This window comes from Podarcis tiliguerta (assembly GCF_965153285.1).
Source record: "Podarcis tiliguerta genome assembly, chromosome: 14".
Lineage (NCBI taxonomy): Eukaryota > Metazoa > Chordata > Lepidosauria > Squamata > Lacertidae > Podarcis > Podarcis tiliguerta.
The window spans coordinates 31,500,958-31,519,586 of record NC_139547.1 but is presented as its reverse complement, the minus strand read 5'-3'; the positions used below and the strand labels follow the sequence as shown (position 1 = coordinate 31,519,586).

At 42.1% G+C, this 18,629-nt stretch overlaps 1 protein-coding gene and 2 long non-coding RNA genes across 15 annotated transcripts in view; 2 read left to right on the top strand and 1 right to left on the bottom strand.

The window, feature by feature from the left end:
* Positions 1 to 2,197: 2,197 nt before the first annotated feature.
* On the bottom strand, positions 2,198 to 14,755 carry LOC310664748. The gene is made up of 3 exons (XR_014505043.1): positions 14,660 to 14,755; positions 10,350 to 10,584; positions 2,198 to 3,061 (listed from the first exon to the last, which is right to left on the bottom strand). It is a non-coding gene; the product is annotated as an uncharacterized lncRNA (long non-coding RNA).
* Positions 13,044 to 18,629, top strand: part of MEIOB (meiosis specific with OB-fold) — a 21,988-nt gene continuing 16,402 nt past the window's right edge. Inside the window, exons 1-3 of one of the 13 annotated variants that reach the window (XM_083414226.1) lie at positions 13,286 to 13,333; positions 15,319 to 15,380; positions 17,711 to 17,794. In XM_083414226.1, the coding sequence (XP_083270352.1) occupies positions 17,726 to 17,794 (69 nt within the window). In that variant the 5' untranslated portion in view covers positions 13,286 to 13,333; positions 15,319 to 15,380; positions 17,711 to 17,725. Of the gene's footprint in view, positions 13,178 to 13,226; positions 14,442 to 14,726; positions 15,381 to 16,093; positions 16,235 to 17,710; positions 17,795 to 18,629 lie in introns of those variants that run through there. The other 12 variants (XM_083414219.1, XM_083414214.1, XM_083414216.1 and 9 more) reach the window with 12 other exon arrangements.
* Positions 17,801 to 18,629, top strand: part of LOC310664757 — a 1,450-nt gene continuing 621 nt past the window's right edge. Inside the window, exon 1 of the long non-coding RNA XR_014505053.1 lies at positions 17,801 to 18,530. This is a non-coding gene — a long non-coding RNA (uncharacterized lncRNA). The remainder of the gene's footprint in view (positions 18,531 to 18,629) is intronic.

The window sequence follows — 18,629 nt, the reverse complement described above, 5'->3', positions numbered from 1 at the left end:
ATGATCAGGTGGCTGCCAATCTGATACCCAACCAAATTCAGTGTGCTGATACTAACATATATGTCCCTATACATTCCAGGACTAGGTGACTCGAAAGATTGCCTCATTTGTTAGACACCAATTAGATTACTGCTGACTGCGAGAGTTTCTCTTGCAAGGTTCAAGAATCTCAAAAGTCCACTCTGCAATTACTTGGAGCAGGGCTTTTAGTGTGGCTGCCCCTGTTCTGTGGAATAGCATTCCTATGAAGATGTGACAGGTACCCACTCTCTGCAGTATCTGGAAGAGAGTTTTTGTTCTGACTGGCTTTCCCAGCTGGATAAATGGGAAAGTGTTTATTTTCTATTGTTTTTGTTTTGTTTTGTGTGCTGTTTCTTCTAGCTGTTTTTATTGTGTACAATGTCTTGAAAAATGTGTGTGGAAGGTGAATAATAATAATAATAATAATAATAATGGTAGTAGTAGCAGATGGAGCTGAGACTGACTTTTTGCTTACTCTATTAAGCTTCTGTGGTTCTGGTGTGCTAGCATTTTTCCCACTTGCAATTCCCAGAAACTGGAATTCAGGGGCATATTGCCTCCAGCAGTTAGAGGTAGAACACAGCCATTGGTACTAGTAGCCTTTGATAGCCTTCTCCTCTCTTTGAATTTGCCTTATCCCCTTTTAAAGCCATCCAAACTGGTGGCCCTCACTGTTTCCTTTAGGAGTGAGTTCCATAGTTTAACTATGCACTGTGTGAAGAATGACTTACTCTTGCCTGTCTTGAATCTTCCAGCATTCAGCTTCATTGGATGTCCCTGAATTCTACTGTTATTATGAGAGGGAGAAAAACTTTTCTCTATCCATTTTTCCGCACTATGCATAATTTTATATGCCTCTGTCATGTCCTCCCCTTACTCATCTTTTCTGCTGAACTTAAAAGCCACAAATGTTGTAACCTTTCCTCACAAGGAACTTGCTCCAGACATGATTACCAGCCTCAAGGTGAAGTCATGGCTGTAAGATCTTACATTTGAATGAGTCTTTTTTTTAATGTGATTACAGGGAACATTAACATGCTGACAGTATAAAAGAAACTTTTAAACTCTGTCCCTCCTTTTATATAAGCCACATCTATAAAAAGTACATTAAAAATTGGCCCAATCACTGTAATATCACTTATACCACCTCCCATTTAAGTAAGACTGTTTCAAGTCCTTGGTTAAGAAAGACCAGGCCTATATTTATAAACGCCCACTGCAATAATCCTCCTGGAAGAGATTGCCCAAGCCTGTGCAGTCATTAAAAAGAAAAATCCACCTCAGATGGGGGAAATGACATCAGTGATGGGGGTTCCTGGCTCACGTATCTTCTCCATGGAACAGCAGGCAAACCCAGCACTGATCGTAGAATTGTGGAGTTGGAAGGGACCCTGAGGGTCATCCAGTCCAACTCATGGGCGAGTTCAACTCATGGGTGTAGCTAGGGAGCAGGGGGCAGCTACCCCCCCCAAAAAAAAAAATCAAGGAAATAAAATACTTAACTGACCAATTGTATCAGATAACTCACCCCCCCCCAAAAAAAAACATAAAGCCTGCCCCCCCTAAAATAAATCCTTGACCCAACTCCCTGCAATGCAGGAATCATATCTGAAGAATTCCTGATAGGTGCCCATCCAGCCTCTGCTAAAAAAGGAGTATCCATTGCTTTCCAAGGCAGCTGTTCCACTATCAAACAGCTCTTTGTGTCAGAAAGTTCTTCCTAAAGTTTAGTCGGAATATCCTTTCTTGCCTTCTGAATTCATTGGTTCCTACCCTGTGAAGCGGGACGCGGGTGGCGCTGTGGGTAAAACCTCAGTGCCTAGGACTTGCTGATCGTATGGTCGGCGGTTCGAATCCCCGCAGCGGGGTGAGCTCCCGTCTTTCGGTCCCAGCTCCTGCCCACCTAGCAGTTCGAAAGCACCCCTAAGTGCAAGTAGATAAATAGGTACCGCTTTATAGCGGGAAGGTAAACGGCGTTTCCGTGTGCTGCACTGGTGCTGACTCGCCAGAGCAGCTTCGTCACGCTGGCCACGTGACCCAGAAGTGTTTCCGGACAGCGCTGGCCCCCGGCCTCTTAAGTGAGATGGGCACACAACCCTAGAGTCGGACACGACTGGCCCGTACGGGCAGGGGTACCTTTACCTTTACTTACCCTGTGAAGCAACAACAGAGTGAACTCATTGAAATCAATGGACATGGCAAATTTTAGTTTACTGATTTCTGAGTAACCCAAAATGCCATTATAGCTCCTAAAAAGCTGTCCTCCATTCAAACTCTTCTTCTTTCCTAGCTCTGCTCCTTTCAGAAACCTTTTGGAGGAGAGGCAGAGAAACTGAACAAAAGCCAACCAAGTTACCCATGACAGCACTCGCTCCCCGCAAAACCCAGTCTCAGGAAGTGGCCTTATTCCACCCCAGCGCTATGCCCTAGTGGAGGGTATTTTGCTACGAATGATGAAATCCCCAACTTAGTTCAGACAGAAGATGTGTCTTCTCCCTCCTTCCTGCCTCCGCCCCACACCCCTCGCATGAAACGGTCCCCTGATCAAAGCTGCGGGAATGACTGGCACACAGTAATGAATACCCATCCATCCCGAGCTGAGAAAAAGGGGCCCGCATCGAAGGCAGGGCCTTTTCTTCGCAAGAGGTTTTCCCAGCTTGAAACTCCACTGTCTGTCAACTCCAATGATATGGCTGGCACTGGGGCTCTTTCCACTGTATTGCATTCTTTTATGTTTGTGAGAGTGGGGGTCGGAGAAGAAATTCTGAAGAAAGAACTGAAATGAAACTTTTAATACTGTAACATTACAGAAGCCAGTGGAGGGCCCAGGGTGAGGATACAGCAGCATGAGAATAAAAGGGGGAAAGTGGGGTGGGGAGAAAAGAATGAGATTAATAATATGAAAACACACATGCACCAAACAGAAAAACTCTGTATTATAGTCAGAAACTTCTGGAGCATGGCAGGGAGAATCTTGCTAACAACGCCACATATTTAGAAGCTGCAGGCAGGCTGAAGATTACATTTTTCCTTCTAAGTTCTGTAGCAACAAGAGGAAAGACAGGGGGAAAATATTTGAGGAAGCTTTCCTCACTCTATCACTGTAACACAAAAAATAAGAAGAGACTGCAGGATGATGCCAGTGACCCATCTACTCCAGCATCCTGTTCTCACAGTGGCCAACCAGATGCCTGTGGGAATCCCGCAAGCAGGATCTGAGCTGAACAGCACTTGCCCTTCCTGAGGTTTCCAGCAACTGGTATTCAGAAGCACCCATCATGGACAGAAGCCATTGATAACCTTCTCCTGCATGATTCTCTCTAATCTTTTAAAACCAGTGCTTTTTTTCCAGGGGATACTCAAGGGTTCACAGTACTGGCACCTCTCTTTTTTTGGTTAAAAAGTGTGACACTTACTGTAACAACTTCATGGTGAGTACTGGCACCTCTTTTTCTAGTAAAAAAAAAGCACTGTTTAAAACCATCCAATTTAGTGACCACAACTGCTTACTGTTCTAGCAAGTTCCATAGTTTAACTATGCGCTGCATAAAGAACTTTATTTTATCTGTCCTGATTCTTCCAACATTCAGCTTCACTGGATGTCCACAAGTTCTAATGTTATTGGGGAGGGGGGACTTTTATTATCCTCTTTATCCATGCCATGCATAAATTTGTCAACTTCTATCATGTCACCACTTACGGTACCACTTACTCAACATAGGAATAGAGGAAGCTGCATTATACCAAATCTGAACATTCATCCATCTAGCTCAGTATGCTCTATGCATTCCAGTGTTTTGGGCAAAGAACATTGCCAGCCCTAACTGGAGATGCCAGAAATTGAACCTGGGACCTTCTGCATGCAAAGCAGATACTTTTCTACTGAGCCACAACCCTTTCCCAACAGCCCTCCACCCCTCTGTCACATTCCGGATCCCGGACGTCACCATTTCATTCCGTTTGCTAGGACTGGCATCACCTGTAGATCCAGCAGCCAGGACAAATATGCCATCCATCCAAAGGAAGGGCTGATGTCGGGAATTCAGTGGGTCACTCCTTATGTTCTTAAGCAATGCAGGAACCACTCACTAGAAATTTTAAATCCCTCTTTTTTTTTTGTCTTTCGAAAAGAGAGGAGAGAGACAGAAGCTACACAGGAGATAGTGTGAAATCCATCTGTTCTTTTTATCTCCTCCTCCTCCTTTTGAATGAGGCTTTCTTCTTCCTTAATTTGATCCGTGTTGCTATCAGCAAAAAGAGCACTGAAAAGCCATACACTGCATTCAGCCAAAAGCAGATAATGGAGGAAAACTCATAGCCGGAAGAATTTCATACGCCGGTGATCCGATCTATCCTTTTCTTTTTGAAATGGAGAGTGGCTACTTGAGAACAATGCAAAAAAACCTGATTCTATAGACTCACCTGACTACAGGTGAACATTTGCCCTAACTGGAGGGCATTTTGCACACCAGATAACATCCTCTTCCGTTATTTAGAAAAATGAGGCTGGGTTTCGTTTTTTTAAAAAATAAATAAGAAGTATAGTATCTGATTGGCAGGCCAGCCTGAGAATAAATAAATTTGTCATTCTTTCAGGGTAGGTGGTGGGGGGAAAGCAGATATGAAGTTGTGAATCAACATAGCATCCCTTTTCAAATGCAACGCTAAATGATGGTTTAGCATTACATGACTGAGCCTCAGGCTTGAATGATTTCTCCTCCCCTCTCCTCTGCTTCTACGTTTAAACTAACCACAGCTCCCCATTTTGTCCAAGTATGGGAGAACACCATAGTTTACAACCCTGACTTGTTCAATAACCATAGTTCAGACTATCCATTTCCCAAGATTGGACATTACAGGGAACCATAGTTAGTTTAAAACTGGAAGTGGATGCTTCTAGTCTTCGCCTTATGCAGCTGTGGCAGAGGAGGGCAGTGCGAAGTGTGCATGTTACACACCTAGGGTTACTTTAGAGATGGCACGGGGGAAAGATCACCAAAGAGTTGTCGTTCTGTATGCTCCAAAGGCAAGTGCTTAAGAACACTGATAACACAAGGGGCTTAAGTTTCAAGACAATGGTGTTCAGGTTCTGTTACCCACAATGGAACTTCAAGGGGAAAAACTTAAGTTACTCCAAAAGAAGTTACTGGAGCACTCCAAATCATTTGCTCGTGTATGTACACAGAAACTAGTAGATCTAGCTGAAAGATTTGAATAGATCATTGCAATGCCTAATCATTTGTATTTTCTAAGATTACTGTATAGAAGAAGAAGAAGGAGAGTTTGAATTTGATATCCCGCTTTATTACTACCCGAAGGAGTCTCAAAGCGGCTAACATTCTCCTTTCCCTTCCTCCCCCACAATAAACACTCTGTGAGGTGAGTGGGGCTGAGAGACTTCAAAGAAGTGTGACTAGCCCAAGGTCACCCAGCAGCTGCATGTGGAAGAGCGGAGACGCGAACCCGGTTCCCTAGATTATGTGTCTACCGCTCTTAATCACTACACTACACTGGCTCTCTGGTATAAGCTTAAAAGGTAATATTAATAATATTAGAAAGGGGCATGGCTGTGGCTATCTTTAAGTGATCTGACACCTCTGAATTTGCCACTGTGCTGCTGGGAAGAACCAACCACTGAGTTCTACAAGGGCAAGGCAGACACTAAGAAGGAGAAAGATGACAGCTGCTACTATACACTAGACTGGATAAAGGCAGGTGTGAGCCGGTTAAGGGCAGACTGAGACCAGTGAGGCAGTGGCCCATCGGGACTTACAGACTAGCCTCCAATGCCTAAAATGGTTTGAGGGGCAGAATATAAGTTTTGCAAATTTAATAAAATAAAATAAATAAATAAATAAATAAATAATGCATCCCTTGGCTCTAAGGGTCTAGTCACTGAAAACAGGCACCCTAAGATGACAAAAGCATGGCTTCCAGTTTCAATTTTGTATTATAGCTACCAACAAGCCTGGCTGAGAATTGGTGCCAGAATCCCCATGTTGCATACAGTTTGTCTCACTTGCTTGAGCTATCTAGTACCATTTGTTCTATAAGCAGCACCCACACCTATATGTCCTGGGGTATGCACAGTTTGGAGAGGTGGGTGGCCTTTGCCTTTCAGCCAGAAGACTGAACAGATGGTCTTCTTTGACTGCTCTTGCATTTATGGTGCTGAGTTGGGGAACCTCTAATTACCATAAATATTTTGTACAGTTTAAAGCTGGTAGGGGGGAGATAGGTCACAGAAGGATTTTCCTCCCTTTTTGGTGTGACCAAGATTGGACAAAAATAGATGTTCCCAGTTCACAGAAGAGCTCTCTCTGCTCTCCACCCAAACCAAAATGAGCTTGTCACCCCTTCGGCATGTCATTTGTCATCAAGCGGTGTATAATTATAATGGACTTTATTGACATTGTAACTATGAGTGCACAGGTGGTATTCATTTTCAGCACTTTAATTGAAGACAATGAAAGATCTTGTAATACGGAGCCGACATGGTGGATTAATCAGACTAGACCTCAGCTTTCAATAGCCATGACCTTCAGGTCATAAAATTACCGATCAGGAGTTTAAAAAAAAATTATGATACAGAAGTGGAATACTATTGATTTCTTTTATTTTAAAACATAGAGCAAATGGAAAGATGAACTGGCTTGCTTAGTTTTCATGAGGATCCAAGGAGTAAAACACCTTGATGGATACTAATAAGAGGTGCAAATATAAATTGTAATCCTTGTGTCAAATATTGCACATAGAAGCAAGATTTGCACAGGAATCTACCACTTAACCCAAACTGCCATACCCCAGCCTTGAAGAATGAACACACTAGCTTGGAATTCAACTCAATTTCAGTGAAGCCGATTTCATATAAAAGGGTTTAGGTGTAGGGCAGGGACAGCCCAGAAGCTGAATAAGGCCCTTGCTATAGGCCATGACCTCTCCCTAGGCCACACCCTTCTCCCTAAGCCACACCCTCACTAGCCCTGTTTTGCATCCTCCTTGAGTGTCAGGACTCTGCTCTTGAATAAATCTATGTTGGCCATCATTATCTCCACCTTGGACCTGGCTCCTTAATATTAGCACCGGAATTGTCTCAAAGAACATGATTCTGAGGCCATGGAACTGAGGGGAAATAATGGAGAATCACAAATCATACAACCTGCAATGCTACTCATAGTGGCTTTATGATCCATTCATGCTTCAGTGTTCCTTGGGGGATCAGGAGACAAGCCATCCAGTAAAGCTAAAAGTTGGAAGATTCATGAGGGGCAACAAGAAGTCCTTCTTCACATAGCACATGGGATTTGCTACCACAAGTAGTATTGATGGCCACCAACTTGGATGGCTTTAAAAGAGAATTAGACATATTCATGAGAGATAAGGCTATCAATGGCTGCTAACCACAGTGGCTGTGTTCTACCTCCACTGTCAGAGGCAATTGGCCTCTGAACACCAGCCACTGGGAAGTGCGGGTTTGTGTGTTGGAGGGGCAGCGGTGATGTTCTGCTAATGGCCTACCTGTGGGCTTCCCAGAAGTATCCAGTTGAGCACTGTCATGGGCGGACTTTGGTCTTTCAAATTTCAGAGGCGCCCTGTGCAAGGTCAACATTTTGCGCCTCCCCCACTTCCTTTCGCCTCAGTTCAGAACACCATAGTTGTGATGCCCTGCAGCACTCCCTAGGCCTGATGCCACTGCAACTAAACTGGTTGTACTGCCCTAAATCGTCCTCTGTCACTGTGAGAACAGGATGCTGGACTGATGGGTCTTTGCTGTGATCCAGCTGCAGGGCTTTTCTTAACTGAATAGATTATGCCTGGACCAGTCAGCGTCTCTTACCTAAGATCTAGAAAAGGCTGTGTCCTTGTCTCTAAAGGGGTTTACAGTTCTGCAGCAGTGTGGACAGAGATTTCATTGTCCTTGTCAAAGGCCCATTTTTTGTCATCAGCTGCACTGAAGAGACAACAGACAGTCTGACTGCTGTTTTACTGGAAAACCAAGTACCCTCTCTTACTGCGGCCCCTATCTCTCATCCATTGTCTTTGAATCTCCCTGCCTTTCTGAGGCACCCTGCCCCATTCAATTTACAAGTCACTATGCTTTTATTCCTCTGGTTACATTCACTTCTTCGTCCTGTCTGCTTCCAACTGGAGAAATTAATCTGAATGACTGTGAAAAGGGACCTAAGCTGTTGGTTCATGAAATCATTTCCGGAGTAGGGGCTGCTATGCCAAACCCCTTCTGGGATGTCTCTGTCCACCACGGTGAGGACAATTCCAATCACTGCCAGTTCAGGAAGTGGGAGAAAAGTAAAGACAAGGCTGAAACAAATGTAAAAAAGGTAGCAACAGAGACAGTGGCCATGAGCTCTATTTTACAGATGACACTTTCTATTTGTAGCCCATTCTAAAAATTAGAAGAGCCTGGCTGCTGGATCAGTCCAAAAGCCCAGCTCTCCTGCATCATCTTCCCACAGTGGCCAACCAGATGCCCCAATGGGAAGTCCTCAAGCAGAATCCACTAAGGATGGGGCAGGTTTTAGTCCAGAAACATCTGGAGGATACCATATTGGCTACCCCTACTGAACCTCATTTCACAAAGAGAGCTAGGAAGCGAGGCAAACACATCAGGACTGCTCCAGTAGGATCCGAACCCCACTGCAACATCAAGTGCCATGTTAGCCCAGAAGGGCCAAGCACCATGAGAACCTAAGAAGAGCCTGGTTGCTAGCATATGTCTTCCAACATCCTCTTCTCACAGTGGTCTGGAAAGCAGGGTATGGGTGCTTTGTCACTTGTGATTCCCAGCAACTGGTATTCAAACACATAGGCTGTGTTCATATCATATATTTAAAGCACATTCTACTCCCATGCAAAGAACCCGAGGAAGTGTCATTTGTTAAGGGTGCTGGGAATTGTAGCTCTATGGTATGTACATAGCCATATTGCTTCTGATTCCCTTAAGAACTATATGAAGGAAGAGCAAGGCCCATTAGCAGTTAGCACCAGGACAACAGACTCAGCAGGCCCACAGGTCTCTTGGTCACAGTTCTCCCAGCTGTAGAGATATATAATTCTATTCTTCTAAATTTTCACCAGTAAGTATGTAAACCAGCATATGCAAAAGTGAAGCACACCTGTGTTCTCCCCCCCCCCCTTTTGTGTGTGTGTGTGTGTGTGTGTGTGTGTGTGGCCTCCCTAGGAACAGGAGCAGGAAAATCCTCTTGGTGCTCAGCAAGCTAGCATGCTTGACCCAGAAGGAAACTTTTATGGGAATCAGAAAGTACCGTATGACATGTTCCACCCTATTATAAGGAAACCTGACTTCTTGACAAGCAAGGGAGAGATTTCACAACAGTTTACAAAAAAGAAGCTGTTGCATCTCAGTAGTAGGGCATATGCTTTGCATGCAGAAAGTCCCAGGTTCAGTCCCCAGCAACTCCAAGTGGGACTGAGAAAGATCTGTATCTGAAATCCTGGAGAGTCACTGCCAATCAGAGTAGGCAATATTGAGCTAGATGGGCAAGTGACCTGCTATGGTATAAGACAGCTTTCTATGCTGCTAGAGAGAAAAAGAGAACATGACCAAACACAAACCACACGGAGGACAAAGCTATCAATGGCTACTAGCCATTGTGGCTATACCCTGCTTCCACAGAGGCTAAATGCTTCTGAAATCCAGTTGATGGAAACCACATGGGGGAGAGTGCTATCATACTCAGGTCCTATCTGAGGGCTTCCCATAGGCATCTGGTTAACCACTAGAACAGAATGCTGAACTAGATGGGCCATTGGCCTGATCCAGCAGGCACTTCTTATGTTCTTACAAAAAAGGAAGGAAAGCCTCAAAATGATACTGAAAAGTATATGAAATATTAGACTGTTATAGATGGGTTCCCAGTGCTCCCCCATCCCCAAAAGACCAGTATTGGCCTCTAGGTGTACTTATTGTCCCAGCCTGGTCATGATGCTGCAGAGATATAGTACCACACTCTTTTAAACTTATTATATGTATAATATACATATTTTTGCATGTAATTTTTAGTATGATTTTGCATATTAGTCACACATTTTTAAAAAATACAAGAGATCGCCTGTGAGCAAAGCTTGAGTGGTTCGAAACAGCTAAATTCTGCATTTAAATCCGTTTGAAACAGATTCCCTCTCCGTCCTTGCAACCAACTGTATTATCTGTATCTGCTGTTCAATAACCTCCAGATAACCTTAACGCTCTTTACCTTTGCAGACAGGAGATCATCCATCCTAAATGTCGTGGCTTTTTGTTTCCAGGAGCTACAGTGAGTTAAACATCTATTTAAAAAATGTGTTACCTGTGTCAGAATATGGCTGCCATGTTGAGCCCTGAGCGTTTGACACCTGGCGTGTTTGGGGGAGGAGGCAGATGTTTTCTGATAGCGTTTCTGTTGCCACTGCATCGAGAGCTACGCCAGCCGTGACCTCTGTGCACTCACCCCTGACTTCTTTATCAAGTCCAAGACACACACAATGTCTCGCCTCCATAGCTGTTCATATTCATCAGGGGCTGGTAGTTCTGACAAGTCAATGCTATTGTGGGGGAAGATTTAAAAGAGAGAAGAGGAGGGGGGATCACTTTCATGCCATTGTTGTCACATTTAAAGGGAGGGGGAGCAGGCACAATTTTCTTCCTGCATCAGAGATGCTGTTTCCGTGATGAGGAGGGCAAAGTCTCTCTGGCCATACAGCTGATCTGGGGAGCCAAGCATGGTGTGCGCTGAAGCAAGAATGGGTTTTCTGGAAAAGCTGGTTATGACAACGTGCCGAGAGCCAGACGGCCTTTTCATAACTGGCTTTCAACAGAAATTCATTTATTCAAATGAAAACCACACCAAGGCAGCAAGCAGCTGGCAAGTGTGTGCGCTCATTTCAATTCTAGGTGTTTGGCTGGTGCGGGAATAGGACTGGAAGAATGGCTGGGTACAAACCATACATTTAGAGCACATTGCTTTTTGCCCAAAGAATCCTGAGAACTGTAATTTGCTAAGGGTGCCAGGAATTATAGCTCTGTGCGGGGGTAAGCTATAGTTCCCAGGATTCTTTGGGAAGAAATAATGTGCTTTAAACATATGGTACGTATGAAGCCCCCATTTCTAGTTATGACTGAAAATATTTGGAGGCTTGAGGCAGAAAATCCAAATAGCACACCACACTCCAATGGTGGTTTGAAAATATATTAATAAACTGATAATTTGCTACACCCTCCTGGTGCTGCCACCTCAAGTGGACTGCATCATCACACCCAAGTGGGGTGAACCCTAAGCATTTCTGAGCTAACTGTAAAACAATGCTTATATTTTAGTTACATTTTTATAAACTGGGAAGCGCCATAAATTGGTAATAATCTGTTCTGTATGCAAGAGGTCCCAGGTTCAATCCTCCACATCTCCAGATAGGGCTGGGAGAGTCCCCTGTCTGAAACCCTGGCAGCACTGCTGCCAGTCAGTGTAGACAATACTGAGCTAGATGAAACAATGGGCTGACTCGGTATAAGTTTGTTTTTAAAGGGTACATTTTGACTTTTACACCTCACCCTTCTCCTTCTCACAAAAGCCGCCATCTGTTTAGGCCTGTCATAGGCAAACTTTGCCCTCCAGATATTTTGGGACTACAACTCCCATGATCCCTAGCTAACATGATCGGTGGTCAGGGATGATGGGAATTGTAGTCCCAAAACATCTGGAGGTCCGAGTTTGCCTATGACTGGTTTAGGCCCTCCGGTGAATGAATGTGGAGGAAAAGGGTTGTCACCAATATTAGTTCTACTCAGAATACACACACTAGCATTAACTGACATGGCTAAGATAGGTTCATTAACTTCAGTAGGTCTAAAGGTAAAGGTACCCCTGCCCGTACGGGCCAGTCGTGTCCGACTCTAGGGTTGCGCGCCCATCTCGCTTAAGAGGCCAGGGGCCAGCGCTGTCCGAAGACACTTCCGGGTCACATGGCCAGCGTGAAAAGCTGCATCTGGCGAGCCAGCGCAGCACACGGAAACGGCGATTACCGGTACCTTCCCGCTAGTAAACGGTCCCTATTTATCTACTTGCACCCGGGGGTGCTTTTGAACTGCTAGGTTGGCAGGCGCTGGGACCGAGCAACGGGAGCGCACCCCGTCGCGGGGATTCGAACCGCTGACCTGACGATCGGCAAGTCCTAGGCGCTGAGGTTTTACCCACAGCGCCACCCGTGTCCCTTCAGTAGGTCTACTCTAAGTAAAAAGCATTCACTTAGCAAAGATTCCAACTGAGAAAATCTTTTGAGTTTGGAACTTCGTTTACATCTGTCCTCTCACCACCCTTCAATTGGATATTATATTGAAACACTCATCCAGTCAAAAACATGCATTGCCAGAGAGCAGAAATATCTTGGATAAGCTTGAGGTTCAACTATTTAAGCACATAAACCCACACAAAACTCTACTCTTAGTAAAACTTAGTTGGATTTATCCCAAAGGGTGTACAAAACATGACAAATATTTGGCTCCACAAGCTTTCAGCTTCAAAACTAGTTTTGTTAACTCATACTACAGTACAGTATGTATTTCCATTTACAGTACAGACCATCCATCAACAGTCCTAGGGCTGATCACAACAACAAACACATACCCAACAAATTAAAATTCAAAATCACAGCAACCTAAATAAGAAGCCAAACCAAGTTATATTATTGTTTATAACCGATGGCCATTACAATATAGACACAAAATACTTATGTGTAAAACACAGAAAAGGGTCATCAATCCAGTAACACAGGTATAAACCCTGAAAATAAGCAGGATTTAAAACATTCGTTTAGTTAAAAGCTCTCCTCGATATTTAGCGCTGATCTGACTCAGAAAGAGTTTGTGCAGAGGAATCACTGAATAACCTTATCTTCTAGTCAATGACAATGAAGTTTACACCCACCCACACCCTCTTGATCAAAGCAAAATTCAGATCCCCGTAACAATCCCCCAACCACGTCGAAGTCTCTCTCCCTTTGCCAGTCTGCTTCCTACTACTGTCCCTTTAAGGAGCTGTCGCGAGGAACACGAGGCAACCGTTGCGAAATATTTGCCAGCTGGCGCGCCTGCGGGCTGAGAGCTGATGCGTTTTCCCGCCCAAACTGTGGTGGCTGTTTTTGTGTAACGGGACACGATTGCAGAGAGAGGCAGTGCAGGAGAGCACCTCCTTTATATATATATACACTTTGCATGAGGAAAGAGTGTTGTTTATTCAAAACATACATATAAGCCCCATTGTCTGCCAAAAGGAAAGGAAAAAAGAACAAAGCCTAGAGTGTATTATTATTTTTTTCATTTATGAATTGTTTCCTATAAAACATCCTGCAGCGATTTAACAATAAAACTGTACAAACTGAAACACATGAAAGGCTAATAAAAATAGCACATGCCCTGTCCCCTAATGTAAACTTCTGAGGGAAACATACACTTTTTTCTCTCTCTGAAGAGGTCAGGGGTATGTACGTAGTTTCCCCCTTTCTGTTTTTTTCAGACCTCTTGTGATTATTGTTACCTCAGAATCACGAATACCCTTGGTTGTTAACAGAATATTAAGACAAATACACATACACAGCTGTAGCCAGTGCTAGTGCTACTCAAGAGTAGACCCATCAGAATTGCTAAGGACCTCTTGGACTGAGGTTTTGTTGGGGGATTTTGTTGCTGTTATTGATATTTTTTGTATATTTATTTTTCGATCTTTTGTTTTATATGAACATTGTTCAGTTTGGTTGTGTTCTTTTTGATGTGTTTTATTTATTGTTTAGTTTTATTGTATTTGTAATTATGTAAATATTTTCATGTTGTCAGCTGCCTTGAGTATGGCTTTAACAATGGAAAGGTGGCATACAAATAGTATCTTAACACCTTTATGTAAATTCTGAGGCAGCAAATAAATGAGGTAAATAAATAAATTCACAAATACACTTGGGGTATACAAATTTAGCCCCCACCTTTTTCATTTAATCTTAAATATATCCAAGGTCAAGCTCTGAACGGTGCTGTGACTCTTGACTGCCTCTCCTCACAGACACTTGAAATGGCATCTGTGATTAGTACCTCATAATTCTATTTCTGTGAAGGATTTACCTCAGAAGTCTCCATTTTGTTAGTCTTGGTACACAGAGATCAAGGTTCATTACTTAAACCTACCTGTGTTGGATAGGTAGCTGTTCTCATATACCCTTTTTCATATACTTTTCTTTTCTCAGCAAAAATGACAATTTTAATCCCTCATCATAAACTCAAACAATATTTTCTTCCTCAGACACAGTGACTTCTTGCTTGCTCTGCCCTAGTTTTGGCCCTCGTTTTGGCCCACTCCACATTTAATAATCTGGAATAATCCAGAGAATCTCTCTTCCCACTCAGATTTTTTTAGTTCAAGGTGCATACAATTATAATGTAGTAGTAGAAATAATAATAATAATAATAATAATAATAATAGTATCCTAGTTTCCCCTGATTAGCATGCCTGCTTCATCTAGCAATCACTGATGAGGTGAACAGCCCTTCAGCAAATCTCATTGTGTGAATATAATACAGGGTGAAAACAGTGTTAAGAAATGCCCAATCCACATTTTGGCTGAAAAATCCTATACCCACTCGTTGGGAAGTAAGCCTCATTGAGTTAAATTACTTTCAAGTAGACTGTAGGATTGTACTGTAAACTGTCTTTACAATGTAGCATCCCCATTTCCATCTTTTCTTAACTATACTGTACTCTGTATTTGGGAAGGGGGGTTCCATTCCTTCTAGGATTCCCATATGTCCTCTTTTTCCAGGACACGTCCTCTTTTTCATGGGTATGTAAAATGAAAGTCGTTACTGTATAGCAATCCATAATTAAAAGCAGAAGTCAACAAATGTGTCCTCTTTTTTGCTCTTCAGAATATGGCACCTTACTTCTTCTTTGTGCTGGCCCTCACAAAATTGGCCAGCAAAGTCATGACTTCTTTAGTCCATCCCTTTTACATCCCCCATTTGTCTTAATGCTTACTGAAAAAAGGATCTATGAATAGATTTCTGTTTTCAGTTAAAAGCGGTTGCAACATACTCTACTGGCAGTTATTCCGCTCAATTAAATAGGGCGTATTGGGGTGCAGTTTTATGTCTAACCATATGTGTAACCATTCTTAATGCCCTCACAATTCCCAGAGTTCCTTGCAGGGCACAATGGCCATTTACTGATTTAGGTTGGCAAGATAAGACAATATCCGTACTTTCAATTGAAACTGGTTTAATTGTCACAGTTTCATGCACAGTATCCTGGTAATTGCAGTTTTCTGAAGGCTAGTGAACTTCTAACAGAGAATCAGCTTTTGCAGTTGAGTAATACAGCATGCTGAGGGAAAATACTGAACCCCCCATTAAGATATACTCTTGAGTTCTTGTTGATTTTGGTGTCACAGTTTGGCTTATTATCTTGGAAGTGCTGGCAACAAGCAGCTTCATACCTACGACTTTTAAATCTCATTATATCCATCTTGAGATGCAGAAGATGCTTAACCCTCCTTTAGTGATTCCACACTATTTAATATTACAATTCAGATGTATCCACCAGTAACACTTTACATATTTTAAAAACTTTGTCTTTTAAATGCCTCTTTGAGGTAATCTGATTCAGTCATTAAAAAAAAAAGCCCACTAATCCATTTTCAATGGGCAATGAATTATTTAACACTGTATTTGAGGGAAGAATATACTATTGATAGTTGCCTAGGAGGCATAATTGGGCTGCATCTTGCTGCCTAAGACAGCTGGAAGTTTCTGTTTCTTTCCAAGTTAGAATTTTTAAATATGGAAATAGGGCACCTTAACTTTCGAAGGATCTATAGGAAAAAATAACTAGAAGTTAAAAGGGAAGACTTTCAGAATATATTAGCTGGATACACTTTATCCATGTTTAAAAAATAATAATAATCAAAAGTTGTGAAATAACCACAGTTCTGTTTGTTATGTATTATCTCCAGACAGCATTCATTTATTTTCACTTATCTTAAGATATGCCAGAGATGGCCTGATGGATGAAAAGTAAAAAAGAAAGCCCAACAAAACACAACACTGATATCTGTCAGTGAATATGAGTACAGTCCAAGGAAAACAGCTTTGAGAACTGACATTGCAAAGGGCTTTTAGGCACACTGTCAGTGTACTGATTGTGACTCCTTTTTGATGCCAGTATGTGTGAGGCTTGGAAGTTTTGAACATCCCACAAAAAGTCATTTTTACTTTACAATCTGGGTTTTAAAATGAATGTTTTACAATATACCAGAAAGTCACTAAGGAACCACAACACTTTTTGGCTTCTTGGTGCTGCAGACTTATGGCAGACAATTTTTAGAATTCAGCTTTTGTTAACTCCTAAAAACCCTTTTACTGTTTTTATTGGTTTCTGCTGTTCATTTTTTTGAAAAAAAATATTATTGCTGCTGCCATCAGTAGTTCCTTAATCCTTTTTATCTTTTTAGAAATACTGAATGCCAGGAGAATAAACATAAAGGAATAGGCTGAGTGGGTGGTGCTAGTGATAGGGTAGGGGCAGACAAATGCCTTCCCCCAAAATTCCCTGTACAGTGTCTGCGCACTGTCTGAATTAGAAATATAGAATGTCAACAGAATGTGAACTGTTTCAAAATGTCTAAGTTTGTAATAAATTCAAAGAGCTGCTGTAGGCTAGTCCAGAGGCTTGGGCTAGAGTGCATTTGGGGAGGGGGGCTTTTTAGTCTTTCTCTGTGAGAAACATAAATTCTTCAGGCACATGGAACCAATTGCAAAGTTCTTTGGATACTGGGCACAGCTTCTTGCTGTGGTAATTTTAACTTTTCTTGAGATGGAATTTGATTTAAAAAAAAATAAAAAGAAAGAAGCAGAAGCAGATAGTTTCTTTAATATATATATAATTTATAACATTTTTGCCCCATCCTACCTCCTGGGAGTTCAGAACTGTAGACAGTGGGTGCCTTTATCTTGATTTCATTTAACATTTAAAAGTTGACTAGGTTGGTAAGAGACTGTGGTTTACTTATTTAGCTTCATGGTATAACTGAAGATTTGACCCCAGACTTTTCTAATCTCAAGTCCAATAGTCCATGCACAAGAGGAGCTGGATTGTTTTACACAAAATTGAACAATAGGGCAAGATGAGAGCTGATGGATAGAAAAATGACGTAGGGGCCAAAGCTGATGCAATGCACTTCCCTCATGGGAGAATATCCACCAAGAATATCCACAGATAAAAAGCATCAAAGTAGTCATGTGAAATCCGTATAGGTCATTACTGTTCTGTATTTACTACTTTTGCACATCTTGAAATCTGTTCAGAAACTGCCGCACACATATCATGTTTATCATGAGCCAATTTCAAGCTTGCAAAAGTGCCCACATGATCTGAAAGTGTTACATTTTAAAAAGTGAAATTAAATTTTTAAATGTAATTTTTTTAATCATCTGATCTAATAAAAGAACCTAAGTGTTTCTTGACAAGTTGAAACAGTTTTGTTATCTATGTTTGGCCATTACAGCAAAAAAGTCATCCAGAAAGCAGGTGCTGTATATCAAATTAGCTTTTTAAAGAAAATGGTTTCTCTGCAGAATGCTCTAAGTGATTTGTTTTGATTTTGCTCTCTTTAAAAGCTCTAACATACGTTTCTGTAGTTTCAGATAAAAAGAATGGCCTACTCGGTTCCAACACAAAAATTTGTAGCCATTTCAGATGTGCATCCAAATCTTGCTCGTCCTGTAGGTCTTGGTGACATAAGTCTTTTTTGTTCTCCAGTGAAACTGTATATCACTATATTATATTACTGCAAAATTATGTAATTGGTTTGTCTTTATATACTCACAGCATTGGCATAATTATTAGGCACAAAGTATGTTAGCTTCTCTTTGTGTACCCTCAGAAAGTGAAAACTGATACTTCTGTTGACCACAGAGTGTGGATGCCACAACTATTGATGTTGACTGGACAGTTCATTGACTGAAGTATCAGAGACTTCTTTGTATTTTCTTTAAATAGATGTTGTGTTGATAATTTCTACAGAGTCTGCATTATAGTATCACAATACATTGGAAATGTATTCTTTTGGACTATGGACACCAGATTGGAAGCTGTGAGCGTTACTCACATGGGTAGTCCCATTCATGCACAGCTTCCCTTGACTTCCCTTGAGCATTTGAAAAAAATGATAATTGAGGCAAAAATTTCCATCTCTGTCTGTTGTTTCTTAACTATTAAATGCATGTCAGTGTTCCAGAGAGAGCAAGGATTTGTAAGGATACTGGTGTATGTGCATATCTCCGTGTACTCTGTACTTAACAAGCACACATTGCACCTTTCAATCAGATCTGCTCAGAGTTGAGCCCCAAGGCATGCTCATAATCTGGATTCCATAATAAAAATGAAGGTTGAATAGCCAAACTGCCCATTACATCCAAAGATCTTCAGCTTGGTTCTATACTGCAACCATTAAAGCCAGTGGCGTAGCGTGGGGGGTGCAGGGGGGGCCGGCAGCACCGGGCGCAACATCTGGGGGGCGCTCGCAGCTCTCTGTCCCTACTAAAATCCACGGGTTAG